General features: G+C 49.7%; 8 protein-coding genes across 8 annotated transcripts; 2 read left to right on the forward strand and 6 right to left on the reverse strand.

Annotated features, from left to right (window-relative positions):
* Positions 1-889: 889 nt before the first annotated feature.
* FOBCDRAFT_8847 (uncharacterized protein) lies at positions 890-2,180 on the forward strand. The gene is made up of 2 exons (XM_059612260.1): positions 890-1,141; positions 1,192-2,180. The coding sequence occupies exons 1-2, from the start codon at positions 937-939 to the stop codon at positions 2,127-2,129; spliced, it is 1,143 nt and encodes a 380-aa protein (XP_059463948.1). The 5' UTR covers positions 890-936; the 3' UTR covers positions 2,130-2,180.
* Positions 2,181-2,354: 174 nt separating this feature from the next.
* FOBCDRAFT_174998 (PAP2 superfamily-domain-containing protein) lies at positions 2,355-3,917 on the reverse strand. The gene is made up of 3 exons (XM_031194693.3): positions 3,566-3,917; positions 3,269-3,518; positions 2,355-3,220 (listed from the first exon to the last, which is right to left on the reverse strand). Exons 1-3 carry the CDS (start codon positions 3,600-3,602, stop codon positions 2,476-2,478), a joined length of 1,032 nt encoding a protein of 343 aa, XP_031029431.2. The 5' UTR covers positions 3,603-3,917; the 3' UTR covers positions 2,355-2,475.
* A 2,047-nt stretch (positions 3,918-5,964) lies between these two features.
* On the reverse strand, positions 5,965-11,323 carry FOBCDRAFT_8853 (uncharacterized protein). Its single transcript, XM_031194694.3, has 2 exons — positions 6,434-11,323; positions 5,965-6,383 (listed from the first exon to the last, which is right to left on the reverse strand). The coding sequence occupies exons 1-2, from the start codon at positions 10,994-10,996 to the stop codon at positions 6,168-6,170; spliced, it is 4,779 nt and encodes a 1,592-aa protein (XP_031029432.2). The 5' UTR covers positions 10,997-11,323; the 3' UTR covers positions 5,965-6,167.
* Positions 11,324-13,006: 1,683 nt separating this feature from the next.
* FOBCDRAFT_8855 (bladder cancer-related protein BC10-domain-containing protein) lies at positions 13,007-13,772 on the forward strand. Its single transcript, XM_059612261.1, has 2 exons — positions 13,007-13,154; positions 13,216-13,772. The coding sequence occupies exons 1-2, from the start codon at positions 13,138-13,140 to the stop codon at positions 13,637-13,639; spliced, it is 441 nt and encodes a 146-aa protein (XP_059466632.1). The 5' UTR covers positions 13,007-13,137; the 3' UTR covers positions 13,640-13,772.
* A 252-nt stretch (positions 13,773-14,024) lies between these two features.
* On the reverse strand, positions 14,025-18,240 carry FOBCDRAFT_284710 (uncharacterized protein; the record flags this gene model as incomplete). Its single annotated transcript, XM_054702985.1, has 2 exons — positions 14,025-17,999; positions 18,070-18,240. 2 exons carry the CDS (start codon positions 18,238-18,240, stop codon positions 14,025-14,027), a joined length of 4,146 nt encoding a protein of 1,381 aa, XP_054558960.1.
* Positions 18,241-19,090: 850 nt separating this feature from the next.
* On the reverse strand, positions 19,091-19,858 carry FOBCDRAFT_268078 (uncharacterized protein; the record flags this gene model as incomplete). The annotated part of the gene is made up of 1 exon (XM_054702986.2): positions 19,091-19,858. One exon carries the CDS (start codon positions 19,856-19,858, stop codon positions 19,091-19,093), a length of 768 nt encoding a protein of 255 aa, XP_054558961.2.
* Positions 19,859-20,126: 268 nt separating this feature from the next.
* FOBCDRAFT_284715 (Alpha/Beta hydrolase protein) lies at positions 20,127-21,530 on the reverse strand (the record flags this gene model as incomplete). The annotated part of the gene is made up of 3 exons (XM_059611663.1): positions 20,127-20,278; positions 20,325-21,146; positions 21,497-21,530. The coding sequence occupies 3 exons, from the start codon at positions 21,528-21,530 to the stop codon at positions 20,172-20,174; spliced, it is 963 nt and encodes a 320-aa protein (XP_059466633.1). The 3' UTR covers positions 20,127-20,171.
* Positions 21,531-22,127: 597 nt separating this feature from the next.
* FOBCDRAFT_195759 (uncharacterized protein) lies at positions 22,128-23,847 on the reverse strand (the record flags this gene model as incomplete). Its single annotated transcript, XM_059608822.1, has 2 exons — positions 22,128-23,386; positions 23,526-23,847. 2 exons carry the CDS (start codon positions 23,845-23,847, stop codon positions 22,128-22,130), a joined length of 1,581 nt encoding a protein of 526 aa, XP_059463949.1.
* Between the last annotated feature and the right edge of the window lie 1,013 nt (positions 23,848-24,860).

The raw sequence follows: 24,860 nt of genomic DNA on the forward strand, positions 1-24,860 counted from the left end.
ACCAAATCAAATAATTTCTGTCTAGGCGCTGTTCCTGGCATGACCGCGACGATGAAGACGACACATTTGGAGACGCCCGAGTCCGGCTTTTGGACCAAGGGGCACTGAAAGGGGCCGATGGACGAGTGCGATATGGGTGTTTTTTGAGTCGAAGGCCCGGCCCCGTTGGAAGGAAAAGAAAAAAGTTACAATATCTGGTTATCTGCATTACAGTTGAATTGTCTTGGTTCATGGTTCTGTTACAGTTTCTGTTTATCCTTTTTTATTTATTTTATTTATGTACGGATGGATGGGAGTGGTATTATTCTGATCTCACTTGATTAATTCTTGATCTGCCTGGTCGCGGTGACTCAAGGAGAGTTAGAGATGGGTGTTGGGATGGGATGTGCGTGTGGGCTATTTGGCTATCACTGAATGGAGAAGTTGAGGAAGTCGTAAACACGAATAAGAGAACGAGCAGAGAGAGCCAAAGAGAGATGAGATATGCCTTGCGAATAAGTGTACTGATTAAGTAGTGATGGGCTGTGCTTTGGCTGTTGTTTGAATAGATGTTTTGCTGCGTGTATATCACCCATTGTTTTAACAGTGCATGATGAGAGTTACCTCTCAGCAACGCATCATCAAGACCCACATATTTATAGCTTTAAGAGTATCTGCTCATGTTCAACTCTTACTCAATGCTTATCGAAGAAGTCAACTCGTATGATGCAACTCATAACGTTTCGCCGAGCATCAACAAGACCTGATTATTAAGACATTTCTACGTGACGGGCGTTGATACCTGAAACGATCTAGTCCTTTCCTCTGATAGGGCGACCACTTTGAAACCTCATCCACCAAAAGCGACGTCATCTCCACTTGTAAGAGAGCATTGACTGATAGTTGACGTCTTTTGTCCATCGTATTTATATCCTCTCTTGTTCTTTTTTCTTCATCATGGTGAGCTTTATCTCTTCATACCTACCGTTTGGGAAATCCAAGGACGAAAATATGCCGGCGCCTGAGAAGAATAGACAGTGGACCACGGGCCAGGATGGCCTTGATAAGCTCGCTTTTGGGGAGGGTGAAGTTCCCAAGCCGAAGGAGGGAGAGGTTTTGGTTAAGGTTCTTGCTGTTGGGTTGAATTATCGTGATACTGAAGGCATGTTGTTCTATGATATGGAAAAAGGAGGTGATACTGACTGTTGGAAGTTATCAACGGTGATTACAACCACCATGCCTCTATTCAAGACACAGACGCTCTCGTGCCTTGCTCCGATATGTGCGGCACCGTCATCCAGAGCTCGTCGCCAAAACTCAAAGTCGGCGCTCGCGTCATGTCCATCTTTAACCAGACCCATCTCACAGGACAAGTCACCGAGAAAGACATGGCCTCCGGTCTTGGTCTCCCTCTTCCAGGCGTACTAACAGAATATCGCTGCTTCTCAGCTGATACTCTCGTCCCCGTCCCCGATTATCTCTCCGACGAAGAAGCAGCGTGTCTCCCCATCGCAGCTGTAACAGCTTGGATGTGCATCAACGGCATGCGACCGCTTGGCCAACCTGCTGATGGAAGCAAGAAGAAGGAAACTGTTCTTCTTCAGGGCACGGGTGGCGTAGCGATTGCGGGGCTGCAGATCGCCAAAGCAGCTGGGTTAAACGTCATCATCACTTCTTCATCCGACGATAAGCTCGACCGCGCGAAGAAGGATCTCGGCGCTGACACGGGTATCAACTACCGCACGCACTGGGAGTGGCAAGAGCCCGTTATGAAGGCGACGCAGAACCACGGCGCGGACATCATCTTCGAGACAGGCGGTGCACGAACCCTGCGCAAGTCGTTTGACTCTGTTGCGTTTGGCGGACTGATCAACTGTGTCGGCTATCTCTCCGGCAAGGAAGAAGAGCAGGACACTGGCGGAAAGGTTGGTGTGAATGTCCTCGCTCTGAGAAGGAATGTCACGCTCAAGGGGATTCTGAACGGGCCGAAGGATCGGTTTGAGGAGATGGTGGCGTTTTATGAGAAGCATTCTATTCACCCTGTTGTGAGCAAGGTGTTTGGGTTTGAGGAGGCGAATAAGGCGTTGGAGTTTTTGAGCAGTGGACAGCATTTTGGAAAGGTTGTTGTGAGGGTTTCGAAGAAGGAATAGAAGAGATAGATCTACACGGGTTATGAGATGAATAGATGCTGATATAAGAGTGAGTGTCATTTGTGTTACGTCACGCTGATATCGTGTTCGTATGTCTTTGGCCTTGGTTATCGTCTGGTGTAACACCAAGATGATCCATGGGTGTAGTTTAAACCCGAAGGCATACACACGATCAAGCGTTGTGGTTAAAGGCCTGTGTTAAGGTTTCATTATAATTATCATTGTATTGCCCTGATGAAGCCCCCATGAACCCAGAAGTGAGGACCCTCCTTGTAATGTACAAACCCAGCACCTGATTCTCCTGATTCGTGCATATAAAAGCAAGTGCTTTTGTTCTATATGGTAATTACAAAGTCTTTGGAACAACTCGCACATCGGAATCGATCAGGTCCAGCCTGTTGATCAACGGCGCAAAGATATAATCCTGAATCGGCTTAAGAACAAGAACAACACGGTTGATGCGCCACCCAAGCAACGGAACCAGAGCCCCGATAAATGCATCCGTGAGAAAGTGGTTCGCAGTAGCGACAATAGTAATAAGCATAGCGGTCGGCCAAAGAGGAGCGAGGATGCGCATAAGTCGATGCGGAGAGAATCGACACATACAAACTGCGAAGAAAAGTGATGTTCCAAAGTGCAAACTCGGCATCGCAGCAATAGTCAACTGAAACCGATTATTGTTCCAGACATTAGCACCTCCAGCTTTACTATGCAGAACATCAACGAAGCCATATTCCTGCGGTAGTAATCGTGGAGGAGAGCAGCGCCAGAGCGTTACAATGACGAAAGCAATAGCGTTATCGACGGCGATTGTACGACGGATGCGTTGAAAGGTTGGTGATGGGAGATATGTGTAGATGTAGATGAGGAAGAGGATGCCAATGCTGATGTGGGAGTAGTATATCTTTGCGAGGATGGGCATGAGCCATGGCTGTTGGTTCATTATGTATGATTGGAAGCATTGTTCGATATCGAGGCCGAAGAAGGATTCTAGAGTGAGTATTTGAATGGCGTGGTCTCGGGCGCGGCTGAAGATTGGCTCGTTGCCTGCGATTGCTCTGGCTGATACGGCTCGAAGGCCCTGGTAGATCCTGCAACCATCAGCATATATCTACTAGTCAACACCATAATGAACATACCAATATGTCAAGTTCCAGTACCAAATCTCTATCAAGAACGGAAACGCATTGAAGAAGCGAGATAACAGAACGAAGAAGATGTTTGGAGCCTTGCGAGCTGGACGTTCGATCTGTTGGAGGAGAGTGGGCTTCAAAGGAGGCGAGTCGACGTATCGTTGGCCTTCAACATCGTCCAGTGATTCGTTGTACGTGACTTGAGTATCTCGTCGTCTGTTGATAAGACATCCTACAGTGAAAGCGAGGACGATGACTTGAAGCTGTCAGTGAGATGAAGCTTAGGGTGTGACGTTGACTTACACACTGGTTCGACCACGTTCTTTGAAGCTACAACCATGATTGCAACGAACAAAAGTAACAGAATCCAAAGAGAAAAAAAGAAGATATTAAACCCGATTATATATGATAAGGACAAACAAATATCATGTCTATAAAAGAGGGTGATATAAACTGTTCGTCGAGAATCTATCCAAAACAGGGAAAGAAAGAAGGGACGAAGAATTTAAGGACAAGTGACAGAAACAAAGATAAAGTAAAGTCCTAGATATAAGGTAGGTAGATAATAAAATAATCAAATCTGCAAGCCAAGGATAGACAAGTTGCACGAACAAGGAAACTTATTGGGGGAGCACCAAACAGGGAACAAAGCACAAGACACAGCACAACACAGCAATATTGCATGTCACTGCCATCGGAGAATAGGGACAGGAATACCGATCCTACTCTAATCACACCCGGCGCTTGACCATTTGAGGGTTCAAGGCTCTGTATTCTATGGACGTCTCAAGACCTCACATGCATGAGATATCCCTGCTCTCACAGTAAAATAAACATCCGATGAAGAACCCCCTGTCTTGTGAATCTGTGGATACTATCGTCTAAGTCCTGACGCCTCCGCGGATGCCGTCGGACTTTACCACATCTAATTCGACCAGAAAGTCAATATCAATACTTCAAGCCTTACAATAATCTCATAGACACGTCTTGTCAACGTGTTGCAGTGGCTGAGACCTCGACACATAAGCTCACCTCAGCATCCATGCCCAATAAAAGGGTTACATAGAGTACAGTGCAATAAGCTTAACCAACATAACTGTATCCTATTCCCTGTATATTACCTCTCGAAGCTTAATGTATTCAAACACCAATCTTAGCCGTTGAGTGACTACAGCGGCACGTTTCTCCCAGCGTGACGTGTTGCCAAGTGTGAATGTGCACGCGATCATCTTCATCAACACACAGAAGGGTTACACCTGCGGCTGAGAACCCAACATGGCGATAAGTAATTGGTTAAAAAGACAAATTATCTGCCGCAGTGATATTGCAATTATCGTTGAATAGACGTTGTGAAAAAAAAAAGCTTGTTTTCTCTCCCCTCCAATTTCCTATTTTTGACGTCAAGTATATACCATTATGATCGAAATGGTTTCCTTTTTGGGTTGTTGTCGAATCTTCTCCGTTTGAGATAAATCCCGGCGGTTCGGCCTTGACTACCACCCCGAGATTCTCAACGCTTTCCGTGTCCGAAATCCGGAATGCGCGGAGGTTTTGGACCGGAGCTTCACTTCCTCTCATCGGAGTCAACGAAATTGGGGGGTTGTGGTTGGAAACCTTGGTAGATGGAGACTGGGAGCTTGGTATGATCTGATATGGCACGACTAACACGCATGGAGGGCTATGATCTCATCACCAACATGCTATTCTCCAAGATATAGACAGTGAGGCTCACCACTATTCAACGGAAACTTTCTCAAGTTTACCGGTAAGCATAGATCCCATGTAGCTTAGTATTATTTCGACCATGGTACGGAGTACAAGTGAGCCAAGTGGCAGCTAGGATCAGATGCCTTGTACCTGTAGCATCACATCGAACCACGGATCCGGCGCCGAGTTACCCCTTTTTCTAGGGCTGATCCGATACACGTTTAAAAAAGCTTGTCTGACCTTAAAGGCTTAATTGACGGCGCCAGTTGTCTGCCGAGAGGCGAGAGCATGCAGTTTGCCATCACTATTAATATCCGTAGGTTCCGGTGTCCACAAGGATCATCACCTCTATCCGTCCATATTAGGGATTGCTAGTCATTCTTCGTTCTTCGTTCTCGTTCTCGTTCATCGATTAATGTCGATGTAGTGGTCATACTTCTCCTTATGGCTGCGTCAGAAACAGAGATTGTATATTGACAAGTGTCTCGATCATATATATCTGCTTTGCCATTGATAGGCTCACGCCGAAACCGCCTCGATACATCATGAGATCCAGTAAACACAGTCGATCAAGTCAAATCTCACTCAATTAGACACAAATCATGACAGTATCCGTATCAACTCAAACATTAAATTATCAAAACTAGACCAAAGAGGAAGAAGAACAAGACATCGTTTTCCTTATCCTCTCCCCCATTTCGTCATTCCTCCGCCATCGCACCATCCTGTCCCTCCCCCCTTTCTCCGGGGTATCATAGCATTTCCATCCCAAATAAGAAGTGAAATGATTTGAAATGAACTAAAGTAAAAGTGAAGAAAGAGAAGAAAAAAACGAGTCAAAGCACCAAAAGTAGCCGATTACCTCCAATGCACATTAAAAGGTTTCGCACGCCCGCAACATGATCCCAAATCCAGGCCGGCAAAAACATTACCATGACCCGAGGCCGTAAACATCTGTAACTTCCTGATAATGCACATGTATCTTATGTCTTTTTTGTCGTATTCACAAAGCGTGAATGCTTCCGAAATGCTCCCTTCCCAGCGTCATGTACACCGTTGCTGTTGCAACTTCTAGCCCACGTCAAAGGTCTACGTTTCCGCAGACCACTTCGTTAGACAAGTCGAAAGGTTGATTGCCGAATGGTTATCGGCTACCACATTCCTCCACAATTCTATGCTGTACACAAACAGCCCTCAATTACTCGTAGCGTCGAGGGGCACCGAACGTGTCAAGCACATGCTCGGATGTTCGAATAATCCATTCAAGCTTGGGTCTCTCGAGGTTGGCCAGGAAAGGATCCGTGGGGAAGCCATCTTGGATGCCGCCGATGAGGGGCTGGATACGTCCAATTAGGAGCTGCATGGTCTGAGTCGTACTCTTGATCACATCGCGAGCACCCTGTTGTTCCCATTCCTGTAATACGTTAGTTGAGGCTCATCATTCATGATACAGTGCGGACTTACAAAGGCAGGAAGGTTTTCGGCAAAGGCTCGGAGAGCCATTTCAATCCATTCGACTTCCTCCTTGAGACGAGCGTTGGGCTTCAGATCCTTGGAGATTGTGGCAATAACAACAAGCAACATTAAGGGTGGAAGATTCTCGAACTTGGCAGGAGGGAAGCGACTGAGGCAACGGCGGAAGATCTCTTCCTCACGTCCACTCTGGATCCACTGGATCATGGCGTCCTGGTAACGGCCCTCCTGGATGGCCTGCTCAACAATTCTGATGCGCTGCATCAAGTCGTGATCAGCCTCAGGCTCTGTCTGGTTACGCTGGCTGGCGTAGGCACCAGCAAGAGCACTGACGCTGGAGGCAGGAGCGACATAATCGGAAGCCTGTTGCGACGCTTGAGGGCTGTTCACTTGTTGAGAGCCACGGAGGTACTGGGGGCTACCCATATACTGCTGGGCCTGGCTGGCGGCCTGGCTAGGAGCTTGACTTGGGTGGTAGCTACCAGCGTGGCTGGCCTGGGGATGGTGCTGGTTGGAGCTGGCATAGCCGTGATGGGGAATGTTCTGACCGTGGCCGACGTTCTGGGGGATTCCGGGAAGTTCATGGACAGGCTGCTGTTTGAACTTGAGGAAGTCGGCCTGGAGCGCCGCCTGAGAGGCGGACATGGTTGTGACCATCTCCGATAGACGAGTGACGTGAGACAGGAGCTGGTCAATCTTGGCGGTATCAGAAGCATGCTGGGCCTTCATGTACTCAAACTGGTCATGATATTGCTGGTGAAGCTCGCCTGCGACACGCTGCGACGCCTGAGTTGCAATGTTAGTGAAAGTCGGGGTGAGTCGCTGAGTCAATGTCGCCAGAACTTCCTGCTGCACGCTCGTAGCAACCGAGTTTCCAACGCGGTCAGAGATAGCCTTGATGAAATCGCCAGAGCGTAGGGATCGGTTGAGAGCATGAGGAAGAGAGCTCTGGATCTCCTTCTGCACGGTAGAAGTAAGATGAGGCTGCAGCTTGTTGTCGAGAAGATCGGTAACTGCGGCGCCAGCCTTGTCGCCAATGGCAGGAATGACGAGCTCAGTGAACTGGTGGTGGATCAGAGCCTCCAGGACCTTCTGAGTGTTTTCGTTCAGCACCTCCGAAACCATATCAAGGAGTTTAAGCTGGTGCTGATTGAAGTTCTCGTCACGGACGCGGATGTCATCGTCAATCTTGCCGTGAAGGTTCTTGAACGATGACTTGAGGGTCTCGCCAACACTCACGGTGAGACGAGACTCGAGTCCAGAAATGGCGGCATCCAAAGCCTCACTAGAGACAGCAGGTGTGGAGGCGTTGTTCGCGGTCTTCGCATCCTTATTGCCAGCGCGAGGTGCAGCGCCGTTAGTGGCTGTATCACCCTGGTTGGCAGCATTCTTCTTCTTTCGGGACTTTCGCTCAGGCTTCTCCGACTGAGACTCCTTGGCGGATTGGACAGGCGTTTCAGCCTCCTTCGGCTCACTCTTGGCCTTGGCTGGAGTAGCCGATTCAGGTCCACGCTGGCTAGACTCGGCTTGGGCTCCTGGGGTGGGCTGGACGTTCTCCTTGTTCGTGCCGCGGTTAACGACACGGACAACGGCGTCTCCGTTGCTGGCTGGGGTAGGTGCCTCGGCGGGCTGAGGAGCCTTGAGCTTCGAAACAGTGACTACACCCTGGGCAACGGCATCAACACCGTCGAGGACCTTGTTGTCCTTGGACCATCCAAGCTCAGTCTGCTTGACAAGGAGGCAAGCAACACCCTTTGAGTGCATGGCGTACAGCTCAAAGAGAGTGGGTTCGTCGGCATCTTGAACCATGGCAGGAGTACCAAGAATGTCAAGACTTCGCAGAATTCCCCGGTTAGCAAACGAGTACTCACGAACACCACTAATGACAGCGGTACTATCCGGCTGGGGGATGGAAGAGTCCTGAGCAATGAGTCGCTGGATATACTCGGCCTGAGATACACTCTTGAGGTTGTACTTGGGTGCGGACAAGTGCGCAAAGTAGATCGAGTTGCGCGTGGGGTGGCCAATGACAATCATGCCAGTAGCTGAGTGGTACATGACACTACAGACAGCATCCGACTCCTTGCTGTGAGGGAGGTTGAACTCCTGCACGGGCTTGCCGAGAGCAAGATCCCAAAGCTGCAGAGTGTGGTTCTGCTTCATTCCAACAATCATATATCGCAGGGCGCATCGCTTCTGGTAAGGTCGCTGCTTGTCGAGAAGAAGAACTGAAGTGGGCCAAGCCTTCTCACCTTCAGGTGTGGTGGCAAGTGTCATCAGGGGCTCCTTGACCTCGAGGTTGGTTTCAGCGGGCATGGGAGCACGCGGGTCGGAGCCCTCCTTGACAGCGGTCAGGTCTCGAACATCCCAGAACTTGACCCGACCAGACTTATCAAGAGAGACGATAACAGAGTCGTCCTGACTAAAGGTGAAGTCCTTGCCGGCCTTACCAGTGTTGATCTTCAGGGAGCACTGCTTGGCAAGGGTTTCGGTGTCGACAACGCGGTCGTGGCCAGGCTTGAACAGGTTGTTCTGAAGGATGTATGAAGGCCAAATGAGGTTGATGGACTTGCCGCGACCGACGGCAAAGTACTCGGGGTGAATTGTCGAGGTGCGGGCACGGGTCTTGAGAACACCACCAGGGGCATCACCCTCCTGGGAGCTCATGGGTGGTAGGGCAAAGCCATACTGCTCCATATGAGCATCTTCAATGTGATCCTTGTCGCCATCACGAATCTGAACCCAGTAGACGGTGCCGCTAATGCCAGTACCGATGATGGCCTCACGGTGAGCGCCGTCGTGGTCAGTAGGCGTAACAGACATGGCGACATTGAAGATACGGTCCTTGGTGTCGGTAAAAATCTTGGCATCCTTGCCATCCTCCTGTCGAATAACACGCAGACCACCCTGCTTGGACATGCCGTAGGCCATGTAGTTCTCGGTAGCGGTGTAGAGGTTGCGATCAATCTGATCAAACTCCTTCTTGAGTCGAGCAATATCCATGATAGTCTCATCGCGGAACAAGGGTCGTGGCTCGGTGCCCTCTTCCTGAAGAGTAATAGAGATCCACGGCTTCATGGGGAAGTTAAACACCTTGACAGGTGGGGTCTCCTTCTCTTCAATAACGACGATCTCGTCCTGGTCAGCGCTCTCCCAGCTCTCAGCAACACCCTGAGCAGCCTCGTCAACAATCTCGCGAACAGTCTCGGCGACGTCGTGTGGGAGGGTGTCCTCGAGAAGTCCCTCATTCTCGCTGCGGTCAAGCTCAGCTTGGATAGCCTGGGCGGCAATGTGAGCACTGTCCTCGAATTCCTTCTCAGACTTGGCGTTGAGCATATCGTCAAGGTCCCCGGCGATTTCAGCCTGGGCCCGTTCGTGCTCCGCGCGCTCAAGCGCCTCCCGGGCTTCATGATCAGCCTGCTCGGCAATGTCCTCGATGGCCTCTGCGACGGTCTCCTTGGCGGTCGAATTGTAGTTGTCGAATTCGGAGGTCGGAGGAGTACCCTGCTTCACCGAAGGGTGAGACTGCAGAGACGCGGTTCGGGTTGCCTTGCGACGGATCTGGTGAGGAGAGGTAGGGAAAGCAGCTCGGTCACTGCCAGCGCCGACCGAGTGGTCGTGGCGGTGGGAGTGATGGGAGTGGTGAGAATGCTGGGAAGCAGCTGGTGAGTCCTTCTTAAGAATCTGGAAAGGAAGAGCTGGTGGCGACTGAGCAATATGGCTCTGGCTCTGACTATGAGGAGACGACTGAGCAAGGTTTCCCAACAGTTGCTGGAAAAGAGCCGAGGTGTCAGTCTGATCCTGCGAGACATGGTGGAAGGAGTCGGAAGCATTCGAGGGCGCGTGCGATCCTGCGTAGGAATCGACCGGGCGGTGCTGCTGATTCGAGAACTGATTGCCATGCTGCTGAGGGTACTGCTGCTGATAACTGCCAGAGTAGCGAGCAGGTTCGGCAGGAGCAAGGTCGGGAGACTGAGGCGTAAGGTTGTTAGAACGCGTGGTCTCAGTCAGAGCCGATTGCTGCTGGTCGCCCTGGCTAGGCTTGGGGCGGTTCAACAGGTTGAGCAGATACGAGCGCGTATCGGCCGGGGGAGAACCGTTGCCAAATGCTTGCTGAGGGTGCGGCTGCTGAGGCTGCTTGGGCTCTTCCGGCTCGTGGGCGCCGCGCATAAGGGCGGCCAAGAGACCAGTCGGGTCAGCAGAAGAAGGAGCAGGCTGGTGAATCTGAGCAGGGAGAGGGCTCTGAATGATACCTCGACCTTGCTGAGCATGCTGCTGGAATTGGTTGAATTGATGGAGCTGATGGTCCGACAACTGCTGGTGCATCTGCTGAGGAGAACCAGGTTCCTGCGGCTGCTCTTGAGGCTGCTGGGTCTGCTGCTGGATATGAGCCTGGGCCCGATTGTGAGCAGCTTGACTCTGCAACTGCGAGCCACCTGAACCGCTGAACTTGAGCAAGTTCAGCAGATTAGCGGTGCGATCCGAGTTATTGGAAGGCATGCTCATGTTGTTGACAGGCGGCGTAGGCGCCGGAGGCATGTCGAGATTGTCCATAGCGACAAGCCTAGGGTAGCGGGTGCGGTTGCGGACTCGAAAAGAGCTACCGCGTTATTATTGTTGGGTTTTTTCTGAATGTGGATGATTCAGAGACGACAAGAAATGGCGACCAAATGGAAGCGGAGAGCGGGACGAAAGCAAAAGCAAACGGGCCGAACAGATTCCGAGAGGACGCCAAGAGGAAGGACGAAAGGGGACGACGAGGGAGAGAAAAAGAATAAAAAGAGATCAAGATGATAGAATGGAAATGAGTAGATGCGATTCTATCTTTTAATCTTTTTCAATGATGAGATGAGGATGAAGATAAAAAAGGTGGTTGACGTGGGGGGGAAAAAACAAAAGTCGCGAAACCGATGATGATGACGGTGAAGTAAGGCAAGGCAATGCAAAAGTAGAGCAGAGCAGAGCAAATCAGTGGCTGGTAGCGGTGGCAGTAGCAGTAGCGGTAACGGCAGTGCCGCAGTGGTACGGTACCTCACTTTAAGCTGATGAGCTAAAAAGCCTGGGAGAGTTGGAGTTTGTGTGTGAAAGCAACCAAGGTGACCCCAAGCAATTATCTGTGCACGTCTGCTAGTGTTTGGGGCGGCCTCAGGAAACAGCTTTGCGCAATATGTTTTGATCGATTGACAATGAAATTGATAACCAGCTGATTAGCTGCTGGAGCCCAAGCTGCTTGTTGTCTGTTGCCAGTGCAGCAGCCCACGTTGCCCAATGCTACAAGCAGTGCAATCCAATCTAAGGCAAGCCAAGGTAAGGTACCTTATGTTGAGGTGACGGGAGGGAATGGGGTGGATGTTTCTGCCTCACTATTCCCCGATTGCAAGGTAACGCACAGAGCTAAGGTACCTGGAGGGAGTGAAGGAGTGACGTGGTTGACTGGGGCTGGTTGGCTTGTCCTCTGTGTTGTATTTGCTGGTACCTCAAACTGTGAGTATGATATCGGATGATGCCGTTGAAATGTATCATCCACCGAAAACACAGAGAAGCAAAAATAATAAAGTTTGTCCTTTTTATCGAGTATTAAACATGCTTCCCTCAATGGCATCGAATCTCAAAGTGGCTAATGCAATGTAAAGCTCTCAGCTGTGATACATACAGGACATACATGGATATCAGTGAACCAGTTCGGCAAGGTAGCGCCCAGACTGCCAGCTGTCAAAGTCACCGCCTCTTCAAGTTCTATTGGCCAAGGCGATGAATCCAGATCTCAGAGACATGTACATCATTGGTGACTCATAAGCAAGTAAAGCAGCCCGAGATTCGGTTCGAGCCTGAAAGAACTTGAGATCCTGGCTTTTGCATATGCAGCTGCGGGCCAATTTGTTGCTGTTGCTGCTGCTGTCTGAGTCCCAACATTGTTGAAGAATTTCTGAGACCAGCCTTTCTTTTCCTTTCCGAGACGACATCCTTGAGATCTTCGATGCCTCGACTTGCCAGTTCCAGAAATGTAAATGATCCCCGAGTTTAATGGTCATTCAGGGACAAATTGTGGTTATTCCCACTAGGCGCTTAGGTTTTGTATCTCAGAAACTTAATCAAGACCTCCAACGATTTGCATATCCCGGATCGCGACGACTGCATTGAGCAACAGGCACAAAGCTAACCATATTATAAACATTTCGTTCTTTATCTTCTGGTGAGGTTTGAAAGTCAAGCAAATACTACAGTGCAGTGAGTATTAAATGCTACTTCAGTGTTGAATGCCCTTATATGGCCTAGGAGGTGCTGTGAATAACGGCCCAGCCACAAACAACTCAATCTAGGATGGGAAGGAAGGAAACAAATACAACTCTATCATCCACCTTACACTTCAATACCCAAAAACAACATACAAGAGCAAACACCAAAATAGCATCAAATATCTTAGTCTTCACTATAGTCCAGCCAATCCCATGATATCAATACCTAACCCAGAGCCTCAACAACACACTAAACCCAATACAGCATCACCCCCATTCATCGCCCTCCAAAACGACGTAACACCTTTAAACCGCCACCAAATCCTCTCCCCGAGTCTCCAGTCCAGCCTTCAACAAACCCTCATGCGCCCGCGCGCAATATACCACGATTAAACATTCTGTCTCCTAGGCGATCAACGCCACATGATACCTCTATTCATCGCATAATTATCGCCCAGCATGTTTTGTCTTCGCAGGTAATTAATACTCGACCCCTTCACAATCACTCTTTCAAACACAAAAACTAACTATGTGCAGTTGGCTTCCACTCCTATTCATCCCGACCAACGCTTCGCCCGCTTTCATATTCCTCTTCTTTATCTGCACGTACTTCCTCAATCGACCATGCGTGTACTGCTCCATCCTCCTCCTTATTCTCTTCCTGACCTCGTGCAACTGGTCCGACCGATGTTTCTTCGACCTTGGCAGTAACTGGTTCCTCCCGCGTCCGACAATACCGTCTGAGGATGTCCCTTTTACCTCACCATCAGGGGACCTCGCGTTCAACTCGACTGTCCTCGATATGGCCAACACTACGGTCGCGGCCATTATAAAATCTGCTAGTGATGATCTAGCTGTCAGGAGGGCCGAGTGGTCGGGCTTAGGGATCGAGTGGCTTAGAAATTTACTGGGGAAGAGGGAGTGGAGGATCGATTGTATGGATATCTATATTAGGCTATGAATAGCCTCGCGAGACCGAGAGGGGAATTGATTATATGTGGCCTAATGAGATGTATATTCCAGGCCATGCCAAGTATTCAAGTACTTGATAGACCCTATGTGAGCATAACATATTTCAGCGTTACATCGCATCGAGTTCACAAACAAACCACATCGGCCAAAGAGTCCTATAAGCATAAAGTGTCTATTCTCATCATATTGACTAAAATAGTCCCCGTAAAAAGTTCCTAATTATGTACCCTTCATGCATCATTCAAACTATCATCGCACCAAAAACCACATGTGTATCCCTCATTTTCTTTCATCAAAAAACGAATGCGTCCTAGGTATATCCTTCGTAGCAACTTACATCAAGGCATATAAAGCATGGCTTCGCTTGCAAATCCCTAAAGCTCATCAGCCTCCTCCGAGTGCTCCGCAGCCTGTTCGGTGGTTTCCTCGTCAGAGCCCAAAGCCTCCGGGGCGGCGGACTCAGAAGTGGCCTCGACCTCGATGCTGGGTTCCGCATCTTCAGCCTCCTGCTCGACTTCATTAAGGTCCTTTTCATCAGGCGACACAGTCTCCTGAGCAGGGTCCTCCTCTTCCTTCACGGACTCGGCCTCGTCAGATGGAAGGACGGTCTCCTCTGTGGGTAGTGTCTCCTCCACAGACGCCTCACCATCGACGGGGGCTTCCGCGGCCAAAATGGTGTCCTCTGCCTCAGGGGCAACACTCTCCTCAACAGCCTCAGCAGCCTGCGTCTCTTGAGATGGAACGTCGGTCGCATACTCAGTGATCTTGACTGTAGCAGTCTCAACAGCTGTTACTGTCTCGACGATACGAACAATGCGCTCCTCACAGGTGGGTTGCTTCTCACTCTCATGTGACTCGGCAGCAGGACCAGCGTCCAGTTCTCGGGGCGCCTCAACTCCGTGATATCCTTGAGAAGGAGCTGAGCAAGAAGCACACGGGTCGACGGATCCAGTCGAAGAACCATCGTGGCTAGGATAAGAGTTACCGATAGCAATCTGGTTGTTGTTGAGCTGCTCATCCTGAACGATATGGTTCTCAGCAGTGGTGTCCTCGACAACAATGCTCTCCTCAGGATGATAAGCCTCAACATTGCGCTCCTCCTCAACGACAGGATCCGCAGAAGCAGCAATCTGAGGAGCTGCCTCGGTCGCTTGGATGCTGATAGCCTGTGTCACTGTCACAGTAGGCACTTCCCGATTCATAACAACAGTCTGGAAGTTCCTAGGCTCCTGTTGAGGTGTAGTGTTTCCACGGATAGCCAAGAGAAGAATAAGAACACTCAGCAAGCCGATCAGGATGTTCTTCTTATCTTGCATGGCTACACGAGCTGATTCGGCCAGTAGCTCGGGAAGAGTAGCGCTCTTCATCGCCTGGCGACGTTCCTCAGCGGTGGGTACTCGAGGGGCGGCATGCGCATAATCGGGGGCACGGTTGCCGGCAGAAGAGCGACTGCGCTCAGCGTATTGCTGATCGTGGTGTTGTGGCTGTTGTTCGTGGAAGGATCGCTGGGATTCCTGATAATGTTCCTTGGAAGCAGGTGTATCGCCATAGATTTCCCTATACCTCTCCTCGTCTCTCCTGAGACGCTCTGCCTCATCATCCTTCGAGTCAGCGGGGTCTTCGGGAGCGATAGATGACTCTTCGGCCTCCAGATTGGTATTTTCAAGGTGAGAAGGCTCCGGTGTAGGTTCGGCACTTCGTGCTTCCTCTGCCAGACTTCTCTCACGCTCTTCCTGAAGATGGTCATCAATATCCTTCTCAAGTTCCTCAAAGGATCGGCTCCTTTCAGCATCTTGATCCTCAGCAAAAGACTCCTCGACATCATCGGTGGGTTCCTTGATGGACTCCTTGGTGACATCAGCGGAGTGCTCCTCCGCAGGCTGAGTATCGTTCGCGAGGTGGCTTTGGTCGTGATCTTTGGTAGTATCGTGGACAGATGCTTCACGAGCCTCTGAAACATCATGGAGAGACTCTTCATGATGAGAAGGCTCATGGTAAGAGGGTTCGTGGTGAGACGGCTCGTGAAGTGACTCATCGTACGCCGACTTATCACGAACGGATTCCGCATGCAGCGACTTATCGTAACGAGAGTCCTCATGATGGGATGCATCATGACGAGAAGTATCATGATTCTCCATACGTGACTTTCCTTCACTCACATGGCTCATATCCTCAACGTGGTTACGAGACTCTCCCCGTCGTCTAGACAGACGTCCTCGTTCCCTCTCCTCAAACTCCCGATGCTCCTCATCCAGCCTGATGTACCGTTCCTCCTCTTCAGCTTCTCTCATCGCCAACTCCCTCTCCTGGTCAGCTTCCAGAGACACGAGCTCATGTTGCGACACAGCGTCGACAAGAGGCTCTATCTCAACATCAACCCGCTCCATCTCCTTCCAACAAGCTTCCCAGGCACCGCCGCGGATCAGACCGTTGCTGGCATACACCTTGACACGGAAGACCTTGGCACGACCGAGCGACTCATAGTTAATGTCCGACTTGCATGTCTTGCACCAGTGTGTAGGCTGTGCCTGAGAGCGACGACTTGATCGGCGCTCCTCTTCCTCTTGTTGTTGATATTCATCCTCCTCACTCTCCTCCTCCTCCGAATCCTCTATTGTCATCTCGTTGGAGGGACCAAGATAATGACCACACTCTAGGATACGAGCACGACGCCTCATGGGAAGGTCAAGAGCCTCTAGCAGCCTCTCCTCAAGAACCTCGTAGTCGCTCTGGGGGTGAGGTAGGAGGATACCACGCTCGACAGTGGTATCTGCCATGCGATCTTGCAATAGTCGCCAAGCATCTCGTATGGCCTTGCACTCCTTGCTAAGATCATCGGCATCTGCATTCTCGAGCACGTCACCCCACGGCCACCGGAGCGGAAGCAAAGTAACGTGAAGAAGGACAAGGGGTGGTGTAGATCGCTTAAAACGAGGTGGTGTCTTCTTAGGCGAGTACTGTTCTGAAAAGCGAGGAGAGCCAAGTCGAGATGCAGAGAGAGGTGCTCTGCGGCTTGATCGAGGAGAGCCAATTGTTGAGCCTGGAGGCGATGACATTTGCATTGCCTTGACAGAAGAAGGTGATCGGAAGACAGGACGAGGGTTGCCTCGGATAGTAGGGATAAAGTCTTCCTCTTCCCTGTCATACTCTGAGAAACCGGAAATACCTGATACACCTGAGACACGAGGCGACCTGGTCATCCGCGACATAGCATCCTGAGCCTTTCTGTTATCAGTCTCCGAGACGGATCCCATTGAGCTGCGAGGACTTCGATCACTAAAAACGTCGTCTTCGTGCTCATGGTGGGAGCTATTCTCGGCGGCCTCGTCCACACCGCCTCTCATACCAGCGGTCGACATTTTTGGGCCTGTGCGAGTACTAACCGACTCTGAATGAGAGATATAGCCAGTATCGTCTGTTCCAGAGTAGCTGTTCAAAGACTCGCGCTTCTCGTGGTTATCGATTTGTGAAGCAATGTCACGAGCAACTCCGTTAATAGCTTCGGAGCGACCAGAGTGTCGACGGCTTGAGTATTCAGATCCCGAAGAGCCAGAGGACTCACGTCGAGAGCCTGAGCGGTCTGACTCGGTCTCTGAAAAGTGCCTCTCTTCGTTGCCCTCTGCAGAGGTTTCGACCTCAGCTTCAGCAGATTTGGCCTTGTCCTCTTCGATAGGTTCGTCCTTTTTGGGTTCCTGAGCGGTGGAGTCTTCGGCAGGAATGTTGTCTGTGGGGATATCTATGGAAGGGGTGTCCTCGGTTGGAGTATCCGCAGGCGTGTCCTCAGTGGTAGTGACGTCTTCGACAGGGGTAGAATCCTCGTCGTTATCTTTTGTATCGTCTAATGAGGGCTCTGTAGCTCTTGTGTCGGCCTCAGCTTCAGAAGTAGCTGGTACAGCTTCGACTTCTTCTGACTCTGTTGCTGGCTCCTCAATTGACTCCTCTGGCTTATCTTCAGTGTCGACTTGAGCTTTGGCTTCCTCTTTTGGTTCAGCTTCAGGCTCTGATTCGACTTCTGAGTCGGCCTCTGAGTCTGATGCCTCTTGATCGGGTTGTGCCTCCTCCTTGGTCTCTTTTGGTGTTATAGTAGATTGATCTTCTTCTTTACGTTCTTCTTTAGCTTCGATCGTAGGTTCGGCCTTTGCTTCAGTAGGTAGGTCGGCGTGGTTTGTCGTATCAATATCGTTATCAAGCTCTTTGGCAGAGTCGTTCTTTGAATCGTGATCTGTTTCCACTTCCACCTTTGGCTCCTCGGGGGCCCTTGTATCGTTATCGTCCATAGGATCGCTCAAGCAAGATGGATCAACGTGAATCTCGAAATCGAGGTCCTCAGCCCTGTTACGTCGGGGCATCTGAGGGTGAAAGCGGTCAGTGGTTTGTGCCTTTTCGTATGTGTGCCTCGAGTATTTCGCAGTGACACACACACGATAAAAAGAAAAGGGGATATTGAAGCGAGGAAAGGAAGAAAAGAGAGGTCAAGGGGTCTTCCTGGAATCGTGCAGATATTAGTCCGGGAGGTAACTGTATCCCCAGACGCTGGGCTTGTGTGGCAGCGGATGGTTGGTCGAGGACGTTGGGACTGGCCCCGGTCATTGTTTACATTTGTTGCTGGGTCGACAGCATCTGTGGGCGTTGATCCCTGGGCGTGATGTCGAGACAACGGTCAGATTCGCAAACGGAAAGTGGCTGATTTTCATGATTGAGACGGTAAATGATGATTGTGTTTAATTTCTCTAGTTTCCTTTGTCTTTGATAATTGAATTGTAGTTCCATTTCGCTGGTATTTTATCCCTTGTGAGAGCAATCCATAGCTCTTAGCTCTCCCTGTTAGTTAGTGGACAAACAGAGGTGATGTCATTCCATTGGACCACACTGGGATCCATTCTGATCTACTACTGAGATGCCCAGCAACGAACAAACCCTTGCAGTTGGGGTTTATCTGCAACATTTATCACGTCAGGCCACGATTAGGTGATACTTGCATTTTACTACTCTGCTCTGCTCTCCCTCTCGTGACCCGAGCCTTTTTCAGCAAGTGTCGCTGCCAACACCAAGTTTAGGGTAACCTCCACTCTCAGGAACGGCCCGTCGTGTCTAGGTGTGTTTCACTTACATAGATTGCCGCATTCCTCGATCACCAGAATAAACACAGCATGTTCTTGTGTTCCTCTAATGTATAAATTGAATAATCGCTAAAGTCGCGCTGTTCGGAAACTGTACCGAAGAATGTGATACGAAGTCGACACAGCGCATTGACGTAAAGCAATCAATACCATGTCTATGAATAAACACTAGCCAAAAGATGCCTCCTTGATAAACCCCCAAAAACATCATAAGAATTACTTGCTCATCAACTATTGCCCCTCTACACCCGTTTCACCATAACGAGAACCAATTTCAAGGCAATCATCACCCTTGGGCAGACCCTCAGCATCAATACCTCCTACTTGTGTTCGCCAAACCGTAGTCCAATGCGAGTCTTCAGTCCCAAGGTCCCTCCACACCGCTGATGTTCGCAAGCTCCAAAGCGTCCGAGTTCGCCAAGTACGATCGTTCTGTCTTTCCAGGGGTTGGTGAAGGTCCATTGGTTGAAAAGAAGATATCGATTAGAGATGAGTTTCGAATGAGACTCAAAGTGGCCTACTGCTCCAAACTTGTCCAACGGGTGCATTTCTAAACCCGGTGAGAAATCAGTGTGATATGGCTCCAGGAGGGTCTTGAGGAACGACTTCTGTTGATGGGGTTTCTTTTCCAAGCGGTCATATTTGAGGCTCATCTGAACATGCCTATGTTTTATCAACAAGGCTCCTTCCTCGAATTGCCTGAGCGTGTCTTTATTCCATCCTGGTTGGTCTTTGTACGGAGGGCCTTTTAGTTGCGGGCAGAGGTCTTTCGCGTGAAACTCTCGGAAACGTAGTGTTCGGCCAGTAAGCCAGGCATTAGGAAATTGTCGGACGACAAGCATCTTGTACTCTCGCTTTTTCGCAACTGGAAGCTGAGAGAATGGGACGCTGGTATACTCTAATAATCTTTTAATACCGTGGCAGGTGGTTAGAAGACACAGCTGACTGCCCGTGGGGAGGAATGAGTGGATGATGAGCAAGATATCGACGGGGAGTTTGAGCAACAGGGAATCCAACTTCCTATTTGTTGAGGAGTAAGACCCGCCGCCGTATATCCAACGGTATGACATATCCTGAATTTGAGCCATCGTGAAAGATGAGGACACGGCTTGAGGTTGAAGTCAAAAGCTTTCGTGTGTGTGTTCCTTCATTGGGCATATATGAGTAGAAGTGAAGATTTAGAAAAGGAAATGGCAGCGCCATGTATTCTTAATTTTGTGCCGTGCACTTGTAGCTTGAAAAAGAAAGTATGTAACAAAATTTGGTATGAGATCCAGTGAAGAGGGAGTTAAGGTTGAGTGTGTAATAAAGTTTAACACATCAACTATACGGGAACGGCAAAGTTGAGTAAACGGTGTCAAGTCATTCAGACACGTTCCTGAAATATTTGTATGATGAAAGCTAGACGTTCCAAGTCCAGTTATACTTCTCATGAGTCTCCCGGAGGACTTGAATAGCTTTGTCGTAAGCACGATGCTTAACATCCCGCTTAACCACGATATCAGGAACTAGAAAGTTTAATACTTAAATTCGCGAGAGAATTTGGTGACTCACCTTCCAAGTATCCATGGAATAGATCTTTCTCATACCAAATTTCCACTCTTTGAACTTCTTTTTCGCCATCCTCTTTATTGATTCGCTCTGCGAACTCTGTCTGTTCTGTAACGAGAATATCGATACCAGGAACGACAAGGAGAATCCGTTCTGGCAACGTTTCCTTTTCTGAAAGCACAGGACTAAGTCTTGGGTCTCCAAAGTGTTTTGATCTAGCAGGTGCTGCGTATGCGTCGAAAAGGGGCAGAAATATTTTCGCAGGGTCATTCTTGGGCATGTTGTCTGCATGCGGTTTCTCCCAGGGACTTAGACGGAAGTCAATAACAGCGTAGAAAGTTGCGATGGCCTTTATAGCAGTAGGGGATGGTGCCTGACAGCTTCTCTGCTGAGTGACTGCAAAAGCTAAGTTTCCTCCTGCTGAAAAACCACTCGTGGTCATTAAAGTTGGATCTGCGCCCCAGCGTTCTTCGGCGTTCTCTTGTAACCACTTGATCGTTGCATTAGCATCGTCAATAGCCGCAGGGAAAACATGTTCTGGCGCCACACGATAGTCAACATCAACAACAACGGCCCCTGTCTGTTCTGATACCAGCTGATCGAAATATGCATGGCCCTCCGGCAAGCCACCCATGAATGCACCTGAGTGAAAGTTCACATGAAGTGGCCTGAGAGCTCTCCCCTTCCCAACACCAGCAGCCTTGAAGATCAATGCTCGAACATAACGATCCGGCGAAATATGGAGATATTCAACAGTGTAAGAGCGATACAAAAGACAAGGTATCGTGGCAATGGAGTATGTTAGGAGAGCAGCTGGTTGAAATACTAGCAACCGCCAGCGCAAGGCCCACGGTATATTGCGATAGAAGATCGCCACCAGACTGGGCCGAAGCCAAGTATACAAATGGTGGATGATGCTGGAGACCATCATGAATTTTTGGGTTCACCCATCAATATCGCGATAAAACAGAGGTGAAGTTTAGGTTTGCGGCTGAAATGCAGCAGGACGAAGAATCGAAGCTGTAAGCGGCCCAACATCGCACCGATCTCTTATGAGGAAGAGCCAATCAACAACCACAAGCCAAGAACAAAATAGCGTCTCATTGAAATGATATCTATCATATTCAGTGATAACTTTTACAGACTGAGTCCACTCCATCGAAAGTACTACTTACGCTTACACGTGTTGTTCCAGTCTCGAGTCAACATTATCCTGCAGATAATCAATTACTACGTTACGTTTCAAACAAGAACAGTTTCAAAATAAGCCACTCGTCGAGGGATCTATGTAAAATGTTCTGCAAGTAATTTAAATCCCAGCCGCCACTCAAGAAGCTGTCATGTTACCGACATAAATCCCTATCCCTGCAGCTGCACTCTAGCGACCCGATGCTCTGGGTCTATAAATTAAGCATAAATGAAAAATGATCTACTTGCATCTGGAAAGCTTCCAATAAAAAGCAAAGTTCAAGGGCTCAAGGGTTCATCACTGGGTGAAATAGCAGCGATCATGGGAAAGTAAAATGTTCGATTTTATAAAGCTTCGGAAAGTTCGCTGGGAAGCCTTCGATTGCACCAACGAAAGTAATAGACATAAATAAACCCAAGTACTCCGTATACTCGTGTATTCTTTAGATAGACCTGTTTGGTCACCCCCAGCCCAAAGCTTTAGAACCCGTCAGAGAACGCCATGCTACGCTATGTCAAATTTCCATATCCCAACCCCATCCACCTAGCCAAATCATGCCCAGGTTGAACGTCCCTGGGCGTCCATAGATGTGAAAAGAGACAACAAGCCAAATGTGATCAAGGCTCTTCAGCCACAGGTCGTGGATGTTCCATAGGTGCATTTGGTTGCCTGTTACCCGAGCCTCGAGTTCCTGGCCGGTGGCTGTCCGTTTGACCAACGAGGTGCTCGCTTGGCCCATAGAATCCATGCATTTCTTCGTTCACAATACTGAGATTACTCTGACCCAGAGAATCACTTCGTATTCGTGGTCCACCCGACTGACGCTGAGCTACAGGAGGTCGGCTCGGGACACTGGCAATACTGCCTGATGACCTTCGCCTTTCATCTCTTGGGAACACCACAGACGATGGAGAACTCGGCAGTTCTGGTACGTACGGTGTTGCTTCTAGCTCTGCCGTAGGATGAGCACCTGCCATCACTCCAGGGGAACCATCGGATCCTTCAGAAGCATTACTGTAGTTCCGAACATGGGTGTACGTCCCGTGTGAATCTGTACTTGAACGGTTCCTCGTCGATCCAGTAAGTCTAGAGATATGGCTCATTCGATGTTGTTCGCCTGCAGCTACGGCGCTGAAGTAATCGTCCCTGTTACCCATTGCATCGAAACTAGCATGTCTGCTGGTGTTGCCGCTTCCCGGTACCGCGTGGTAACCGTTCCCTCCTGGCGTAGGCTCATTAGAACTGTGATCTGCGCTGGCGAGGCCGAATGGTGAAGTTGCTGCAGAATCAGGGCCAGGGTTTTGCGGTCGTGGAGGTATCAGTGACGGATGTATCAATGGATCGATGCTTAGTTCATCAACGGCCGAGTCTGCTGTCTTGTACTGTCGGGTCTGTCGAGATTGGCTATTTGAGCCGTTGGATCTGTCTGATGTTTTTGGTGTGGCGACAGCGGCAACAACCTTGTTCAGATGGCGGATGATGATAAATGCCGCCACTAATACGATAATTAAGAAAGCCACAGAGCCGGCAATAATACCAGCCAATGCGCCAGTTGAAAGGCCTCCTTTGTCGCCGTTATCATCGTCAGATGAGCTCGTTGGGCTGACTTTGGGGATCGACGAAGGGAAGTATTTTAGAACTGCCTGGTCGTTATCTTCGCCAGCATTTACCGTCGGGAGAGCCGTAGGAGCTGTTGGTGTTTCGACGGTCACAGCTGTTGTCCTATAAGTTGTTCGCTCCCCCCTTATTGTCGTTGTAATGACCATAGTACTTGTGACAGTTACAGGATCGGAAGAGTAACACTGGTTCACGCCGCATGCCATTCCATTCGGACAGCAGCCGTAGCTCAGCGATGACGGACATAAATACTGGCTAGCTGGACAATCGTATGTATATGCTGACCCAGAGGGTGGTACACAGTTGTCGGCTGTCTCGCAAAGGTAACCGTCAGGACAACAGCCTCCTACTATATGTGAGCCGTGTTCGCAAACGCTTTACATTCACAGAATACGAACCTCCATAGACCGGAGCGCAAACATGCCAGCCTATTTTTGTTCCACACGTCGAGGGTCCCTTCGTTGTCGCTTGACAGCTCTCTTTGGCGCAATCATAGTTTTCTGGGCAACATCCTCCGTCCAAACTCGAAGGGCATAATTTCATACTCGTCGCACATTGCGCTTCGGCTCGTCGACCAAGACCCGCTGCCTGTGTGATTTGCGCCTCCTTCTCAATACGATGAACGCCATCATGTCTTCTGTAGTCGGCCGCCTCGACACCCAAAGCCCAAAATGCACCAACGACCGAGGTGAGGCAAAAGCTACACCCCCAGTTCCTCATCTTGTGCGAACATGGAACTGAGGGGAAATGCGACAGCGAATCGAGGGTGGTTTCGTTCAGCCGTGAGGGGCGCCGATCATGAGCAAAATGTAACTCGGATAAATGCAGCCTCTTCAGGCTGGTGGTTGTCGCAAATCAACGGATATAATTTGATTGATAATCGCGGGTTTACAACGGTCACAGATCGATTCGATACAAGATCGCCGTGAGGATGGTGTCGGATATTCAACCGTTTCGCAACAAAATAGCCAAAAGCAATGATGAGAAGGAGAAAAGGAGAAATGCGTCAGACAAAATAGGAATGTTCCTAATGTCAGCAATGGAGGCCTTAGAGGCTTGTCAATAACCGGGGTCTGAAGATGCTACGCCACGAGTGAGCAGTAAATGCTTCACTCGTGCCAGCCGATCTGTAGGGCTGAGCGAAAAGCCCACTGAAACCGACTGCACGGTTCGTTGTGGTTGGGCGGTCAACCCAAAAGCGCAGCACTGGTGAGATTGCAAGAAATATAGCTCCTCTTAAGGCAATAATAATCGTGGGCCCAGCGTGGAGACTATGAAAGCAGGTGGAATGAAAACGGTGAGAAGTTGCACGGCGATGAGCAATATCCTACGGATAAGCAATAATGGGCTCGACACGCGGCTCATTTTCTCTCGCGGGGGCTGCTCGAGCTGAAACCGAACAGAACACCATAGGCCAAGAGCTTCAAGGCGATCGATCGGTGACAGAGCTGCGAGAGAGCACCCATATGTGGCGGTATTGCATTTTGCTCGTCATCTTCACCAATACCATCGCTCAGTCGCAGCTGAGGCTGTGGTGCAGCTCATGGGATTCGCTGGGAACAACACCATGGTAGCTCAACAGCGAAGCCCCCTCGATGCTCTATTTCTATACCATCCCTCAAGACAATGCAGTGCCTCTCATCTCACGATTGGTCGGCGACGGATTTCTCAAGCTCTTAGTGGCCGACTGTGAACGGAGAGTGCATTGTTTGGGAGCATATGGTGCGCTCAAG

This window comes from Fusarium oxysporum, chromosome I, assembly GCF_013085055.1.
Source record: "Fusarium oxysporum Fo47 chromosome I, complete sequence".
Lineage (NCBI taxonomy): Eukaryota > Fungi > Ascomycota > Sordariomycetes > Hypocreales > Nectriaceae > Fusarium > Fusarium oxysporum.